At 48.6% G+C, this 7734-nt stretch overlaps 1 protein-coding gene across 1 annotated transcript in view; it reads left to right on the plus strand.

Moving 5' to 3' along the window:
- The first annotated feature begins 577 nt into the window (after positions 1 to 577).
- Positions 578 to 7734, plus strand: part of ATP1B2 (ATPase Na+/K+ transporting subunit beta 2) — a 21131-nt gene continuing 13974 nt past the window's right edge. Inside the window, 1 exon segment of the mRNA XM_070766829.1 lies at positions 578 to 824. Within this exon segment, the coding sequence (XP_070622930.1) occupies positions 713 to 824 (112 nt within the window). The 5' untranslated portion in view covers positions 578 to 712.

Here is a 7734-nt window from a genome sequence, read left to right on the forward strand (position 1 = left end):
GAATAGAAAGAGACAGAGGGAGAGAGAGACAGATCAACATACAGACATAGAGAGAGAAATATGATGGATAGATAGATAGGTAGATAGATAGATCTGTCTATTCACCCACCCACCCATCCATCTATCAATCATGTTTCTCTCTCTCCATCTGTCTGTCAGTCTCTCCCTCTCCCTCTATCTCTATTTATCCATCTAGCTATCTGTCTACCACTTCTATTTCTGTCTGTCTGTCTGTCTCTCTCTCTCCATCTATCCCTCCATCTATCCCTCCAGGTCAATCTTAGGAATGCAGCCCCCCCCCCCCAGGGCAAAAAGAAAAAAAAAAGGCTGCCGGTGGATGGGGAGACCCACCCACCCGCCTTGCTCTCCCACCCCCGCCCAGACTCCAAGACCCCTGCAAAGAAACCGGCTGAAAAGCGGGGGTGGGGGCAGGGGGGGCAGGTCGGCAGGGCATATTTGCATATGGATGAAGGGGGCGGGGCCCGGGGGGGGGAGAGATTAAAAGGGCGGGCGGCTTCTCCCGGCGATTCCTCTTCCTTCGCCTGCCGAGCATCTCCGTCCGTCTTTCTCGCTCTCTCGCTCACCTTGCTCCTCCCGGCGGCTGCGGCTTCGGCTCCAGGGCGGCTGACCTCGTTTTGCCTCCGGTGGGGGGGAGAAGAAACCTGCGCTCCTTTTTCGGGGAGCAGAGAAAGCAGAAAAGCCCAGGCGCGCCATGGCGGTGGAGAAACAGAAGAAGAGCTGCGGGCAGGTGATGCAAGAATGGAAGGAGTTCATCTGGAACCCCCGCACCCACCAATTTATGGGGCGCACCGGCAGCAGCTGGGGTGAGGTCTCGCGCGGGGAGGGGAGTGGGCGCGAAGTGGGGGGGGGGGAGGGTTTCAGGAAGACCCACATCTGCCTTTCCATCCCCCTCTAAAATCCTCACTCACCTGCGGGCGGAGTATCTCTAGCGTGGGGAGGGGGCTGAGTGTTTCTGGGGGGGGGATTAAGGAAGACCCACGGCTGACTTTCTCCACCCCCCCCGCAATCCATCTAATCCCCCCACTCGCGTCTCTAGCGTGGGGAGGGGGTTTAAGCAAGACCCACAGTTGACTCTCCACATCCATCTAATCCCCCCAGTCGACTCTGTAGCGTGAGGAGGGGGCTGAGCCTTTGGGGTGGGGGATTAAGGAAGACCCACAGCTGACTTTCTCCACCCCCCCCCGCAATCCATCTAATCCCCCCCACTCGCGTCTCTAGCGTGGGCAGTGGGGGATGAGTCGAGAGGGTCGCCCTTCCGCCCCTCACCCGACATTAAGAAAAGACGAGCGGTGGGGAGGGGGCTAGGAAAAGTCGTCTTTGGAAGAGAGAGGATGGGAGGCTCCGTTTAATGGCGATTGTGTATGGGGTGGGGGGCTCAAAGGAGAAGCGGCGGTCTTCGATCCCCACGGAGGGAGGGACTTTTCCTTCAACCCCCCTCCACTTTTTGCGACTCCGCCGCCTTCCGAAAGGGAGTCGATTCTGCTCTTTGCACCCCCTCCCCACTTTCCAACGCAAGCCCCTTGAGGGGAGGCAGGAGGGGGAAACCTCCCCCTCGGTCCAAGCTACCGATGGAGCCAAAAGCAGGGAGGGTCTCGCTTAACAATGACCCCCACCTGTCTCTCTTGGTATTTTTTTTTTAAACTTGCCCGGCCGGATTTCTCCGGACCTGTCTGGGAGGGGTGGGGGTGAGGGGCCGGAGAAGCCACGGCTGGGAATGCGACCTTTGCGATGTTCCCGACTTAATGACTTTTGAGGGGGGGGGCGTCAAAGGCTTCAAAGGGGCCACTTATCTGTTCTTCCGATAACAACAACCCCCCCCAGCGATTGCGACAAAAAACAGCCTCGTAAATCGCGCTCCAGGCTACAGGGGAGTCTAGGCTTTCCACGGGGAAGGGGGGGGGGTCTATTTGGAGGGTGGGGGGCGCAAACTGCGGGAAAGAAGAAATGCACTGGATCGAAGAAGAGGAAGGGGCGAAAGGGTGCGAATGCGAAATGAACCCCCGCCCCCCCGCGCCCCCCCCCCCGCTGTGTCGCTTTAAAATGGGTGGGGGTCTCAGGGAGGTTGTTAGCTGAGATTTATTTTTTAAGGGGGGAGGGGGGTTTCCACGAAAGGAATGGGAGGAAGATTCAAGCTGTTGAGAAGATTTGGAGCGGCTTTCAACATTTGAGGAGGGGGCTTCTTCCCACGGTCAGGGGGGTGGCAATGTCGGAGGGGGCAGAGGAGGGGAATGCGTTTTTTTCTTTTGGGGGGGCTTAGGGGGGGAAACATCTCCCTCTCCTTTTTCTCTTCCCAGAGGCCTTTGGAGACACAAAAAAGATAAAAAATAGGTCATGGATTTTCTTCTGCTTCAAATAAGGGGTGGAGGGGGGCTTAGTTGGCCAGGCCCCCTCCCCCAGTGGTTGCCCAATCTGTCCAGCATTTCCCTCCCAGCGCTGGAGTGGAAGGGGGGGCTGCTTCTCCCTCGCCCCCCATAAGCCTCATCCCTGCGATGCCCCTCCACCTCCCCCCCCTCCCATCTCTTTCGATGTAGGGATTTTTTTCCTTTCTAAAAAGGCTGCAGTTGGCACCAGGCTATTTGGGTTGCCACCTCCAGCTTTAATGTGGGGTGGAGTGGGGAGGGAAGGAAGGAAGGAAGGAAGGGGGGAGGGAAGGAAGGAAGGAAGGGGGAGGGAGGATGGAAGGAAGGAAGGAAAGAAGGAAGGGTGGGTGAGATAGAAAGAAAGAGGGAGGAGAGGCAGAAAAAGAAAGATGGAAGGAAGGAAAGAGAAAGAAAGAAAGAGTGAGGTAGAAAGATAGGGGAAGAAGAGGCAGAAAGAGAAAAAAGGAAGGAAAGAAAAAGAAAGAGAAAGAGTGAGGTAGAAAGAAAGAGGGAAGGAGAGGCAGAAAGGGAAGGAAGGAGAGAAAAGAAAGAAAGAAAAGGAAGGAAAGAAAGAAAGAAAGAAAGAAAGAGTGAGGTAGATAGAAAGGGAAGGAGAGGCAGAAAGAAAAAAGAAAGAAAGGAAGGAAGGAAGAAAGGAAGACAGACACCTGTCCTTCTTCCTGAAATATCCCTATGGTGCAAAAGCTGCCAATCCAGAGCATCTTTCCCCACCCATCCTTCCCTTCCTCCTTCCCTTTTTTCCTTTTTATCTCTTTTTGCTTCTTTCCTTCCTTTTCTGGTTCCTTCCTTCCTTCCTTCCCTTCTATTTTCCTGCGGCCCAAATATAATTTTTTTTACATTTTGCCCCAGTCTCCTGTCTTCCTGACCCCCTCCCCAACATCCACCCTCCCCAAGAGGGCGGAGCAGGGGGGGGGAAGGGGCAGAAGTGTCACAGTAGCCCAAAATTAAAATAATTAAAAATTAAAATATCTGTCTGGAATTGCTTCTTGCCTGCCTGGAGTTAAGGAAGGAAGGAAGGAAGGGAGGGGAGAGGGAGGAGGGGAGGAGGGAGGGAGAGGTAAAATAAATCCCCAGCCAATAAAACTGGGCCTTATAGTGGGGTGGGGTGGCTCCCCAGAACAATTGCAGCTGGGTTTGTAGAAGGAGGAGGGGGTTGAGGGTGAAGTTGAGAGAAATGTGGGGAGGGGGGTTTGAAGGGGGAGGGAGAGCAGGATTTCCAGGCAGGGAGCAGTATTGGCCTCTTTGAATAAATGTCTCTTTATCAGTCTCTGTTTCTTTCTTTCTTTCCTTCCTTCCTTTTTCTCTCTTTCTGCCTCTTTCTTCTCTCTTACTCTTTTCTTTTTTCTTTCTGCCTCTCCTTCTTTCTTTCCTTCTACTGCCTATTCTCCCCTTTTTTCTCTTCCCTTCGTTTTCTCTTTATCTTTCTGCCTCTCCTTCCCTTCCTCCTTTCTTTTTTCCTTTTTATCTCTTTCTGCTTCTTTCCTTCCTTCCCATTTTCTCTTTCTTTCTGCCTTACCCATTCTTTTCTTCCTTCCTCTTTCTCTCCCTTTCCTGTTTTCTTCTGCCCTTTCTTCCTTCTGACTCTTCTTCCCTTCTTTCTCTTCCCTTCTTTTTCTCTTTCTCTTTCTGCCTCTCCTTCTCTTCCTTCCTTTTCTGGTTCCTTCCTTCCTTCCTTCCTATCTCTCTTCCTGCCTCTTTCCTTCCTTCTCATTTTTTCTTTCTTTCTGCCTTACCCATTCCTTCCTTCCTTCCCTTCCTTCTTTCCTCCCTTCCTTCCCTCCTTCCTTCCCAACCAACCTGACCTCCTTTCTCCTCCCTTCCTTTGCTAATTCTCCCCCCCACTCCCCCCTTTTCGCCTTCCAACTCGATAAGGCCAGTTCTTCTTTTGCAAAGATTCTCGCAGTCTTCTTGACAAGAGCTAAAAAAAATTTGCTGCATTATTCTTAGACTTTCCAGCCCAGGAGGGAGGGAGGGAGGGAGGCTGTCAGTCTCTCACAGCTGAGCTCTTCCAATCCCCTTCAAAACCCCGCTTTTCTCAACATTGCCCCCCTCCTCCCTCTATGCCATCCCACCCCCCAATTATCTCTGACTTGGTGTTTGCTTTCTTCGAAGGGAAGGGCTGGATTCAGTAAAAAACAAACTGAACTTTTTGTGCCACCGAATGTTTTTTAAGGGGTTGTGTGTCCCACTTGACCTTTGACCCTGGATGGCTCCAGCAGGTGATGGGTTGAGCGTCCTTAACGTGGGAGGCTTGGTGGGGGTTATTTTTATGCTTGCCTCCTTCTGTGCTGGCCCAGCCCTTGCAAAAGTGGGGCAGTTGCAAATATCACTTGGATAAAAGACACCGAGGGATGGACGTTCTCGATAAATGGCTGCAAGTGAACTTAAGATGGACCACAAATGCCGCAAATCCAAGATCCTGCTATTGGCCCGTAAATATTGCAGATAAATACATATCTGCAGTAAACGGTACAAGTTAAAAAGGTCCAAATTAATATTTTCAATAAATATTGCAAATGGACCTACATTGCCCATAAATATCGCAAAACAGATATTGTATTTCTACTTGCCAAAATATTGCACGTAGCTCATATCTGCAGTAAACATTGCAAATAAAAAATACCAATTAATTTTTTGCAATAAATATTGCAAATAAACTTATTGTTGGTCATAGATATAGCAAATCATCAAAGATACTTCTCTTTGCCAAAAATATTGCAGATAAGCTCATATCTGCAGTAAACATTGCAAATAAAAAATAATACCAATTAGTATTTTCAATACATATTGCAAATGAACTTTATATTGGCCATAAATATTACAAGTCAAAGACTCTTATATTTGTCAAAAATATTGCAGGTAAACTTACTGTATATCTGCAACAAATATTACAAATAAAACATAATATTTTCGCAATCACGTTGTCCATACATATGCAAATCGAAGACTTGCCAAAAAATATTGCAGATAAAAACTTATATCTGCAATACATAGTATTATTTTGTTGGTCTCTTTTATTAATACTATGTACTGCAGATATAAGTTTTTATCCTGCAATATTTTTGGCAAGTTGAAGCTATCTTCGATTTGCAATATGTAAGGCCAACGCGATTGTCATTCTTTGTTGAAAATGTTAATTGGTAGGTTTTATTTGTAATATTTCTTGCAGATATGCAGTAGGTTGATCTGCAATACTTTTGGCAAACAGAAGCTATCGTTGGATTTGCAATATTGATTGGCATCGTTTGTTAAAAGAGACAGACAAAATATAAGGTTCTGAATGCAGCCAAGACCCTGGTTGGGGGGGTGGGCCAACCTCCAATCCTAACTCTTGGGGAAGGGGGGGCCTTTTTGAAAAAAGGGGGGGGCAGGCATGAGCCACAATACACTTTCCCCCTCCCTCCAGGTAGTGCAGAAAGAGGAGAGATGGAGAAGGGAGGAAGAATAGAAGTGATGAGAGGGAGAAACCCCACTTAGCAATTTTGGGAGGGGGGAGGGGTGGTGTGTGTGGGGGGGTAGGAATTCTGTTTCTGCAGAGGAAGACGGGCAGTTCGTGCAGGCAGAAGGGTGTGGGGCAGCTGGTGCAGTCTTGGCCCACTTTTCGTAGCTGGCAGAGGGGACTGTGAGGAGGAGGAGGAGGAGGGACGACTGGGGGTGAAGGGGGGGGGTGTAAAAAAATCTTTGAATAGAAGGGGGGGAAGTATTTATTTATTTAGTTCTCCCCAGTCTGTGGCCATCCATCCAAATGAGGGGCGGCAACACTGAAATGCAAGGGATAAGATGCGAGTCAGAAAGGGGGCCTCGGAGGTCATCTAGCTCAACCCCCTTTGCTCAAGAAGGGGAAACCATTTTTTAACCAAATGATAGGTCCGGTCTCTTCTTTAAAAGCCCCCAGTGGTGGGGAACGGAGCGCCCCACAACCTCCGAAAGCCAGACTCTTTTTCAACTAACAGGGTAGCAGACGTGAGAAGTGACCCTTGGAGGTCTTCCAGACCACCCCTCCGTTGCTCCAGCAGGGGGACCCTACCCCAATCCAGACAAGTGGTTGTCCAATCTCTTCTTTCAAGCTCCACGGGATGGAGCACCCTCAATTTCCTGAAGGCAAAACACCCCGCTGAATAGCTGAACAAAAAGAGTTGAGAGGGGGGACCTTAGAGGTCATCTAGTCCAACCCCCTTCTCAAGTGTGCTACTTCAGTCAAATGACTCTGTCCACGGTGTCTTCTTGACAACCTCTTGTGATGGAACACCACAATTCTGGAAGCAAGCAAGACAAACACAGTTGGGAAGGGACCTCGGAGGCCATCTAGGCCCAACCCCAATTTTCCAATCTGTTCTTTAAAAAAAGAACCCCTCCAGTGTTGTGTTGCCTCCTTGCTGGGTTTTGGGGGGTGAGGGTCTGGAGAAGGAGGGAGAGAAGAACAGGACGGGTGGGGGGCCTCCACTCCCTCCCCACAATTTGGCTCAGCCACATGGCCTTGTAAGGTAGAGGCTTATGGGCTTTAAGAGGCATGTCTAATGTCTTCGTTTAGTGTTTTTTTAAAACAAAATTAATTAAAATTTTTGCATAATGACAATACAAAAGACAAAACAAACATAGAACATAAAAAGGGGGGGTTCTATACATTCCCCCTATTTATCAGAAGTTGTTTTCAGGGCTTTAAGTTCTATTTCAAATACTTACACTTGTACAACATTTCCAAGACATTTCTTTTGCATCCCATATCTATTATCTATATGATTGTGTTCCATTCACATTATTGCTTCAATTTCATATTATTCTTTCTATTTGCATGTAATTTAGTTTCATAGATTCTTTTTTTTCTCACCAGTTGTAGAATTTGTCCCTTTTATTTACCTATTTATTGGATTTATATGCCAATTATATAATACTCTGATTCTTCCTGCCCTTTTAATAAAAGTTGTCTTTTTTCCCAGCTCTTAGGGGGAATCTCCATTACAATTGTACTTTGCTCACTTTTAAAAAGCCAGGCAGTTTTACCCCACTGGGAGGGGGGGGGGGGTTGGGGTTTTGTTTTTTTTTAATTTATACACCTTGACTGGAAAGTTGGGTCAGTGGATTGGGTATTATTTAACCCCGGGAGGTTAAAGGTCTCCCGGAAGACGCCTTCCTGAGATAATCCCGGCTTTATCCTGTGTTCTGGGCTAGCAGGCTGATTAGTGGGGATTATGGCCAGAGATGACACAACTGAAATGTATCACTGGTGCCTCACTGCTTTTGCATCCAAGACGCTTCCATGGCTGCCTTTGGCTGCACCAGATTAGATTTCTGGTTATGCAATTTGGGCTCGGTTGGGTAGTCACACACGGAT

This window comes from Erythrolamprus reginae, chromosome Z, assembly GCF_031021105.1.
Source record: "Erythrolamprus reginae isolate rEryReg1 chromosome Z, rEryReg1.hap1, whole genome shotgun sequence".
NCBI classification, from domain to species: domain Eukaryota; kingdom Metazoa; phylum Chordata; class Lepidosauria; order Squamata; family Dipsadidae; genus Erythrolamprus; species Erythrolamprus reginae.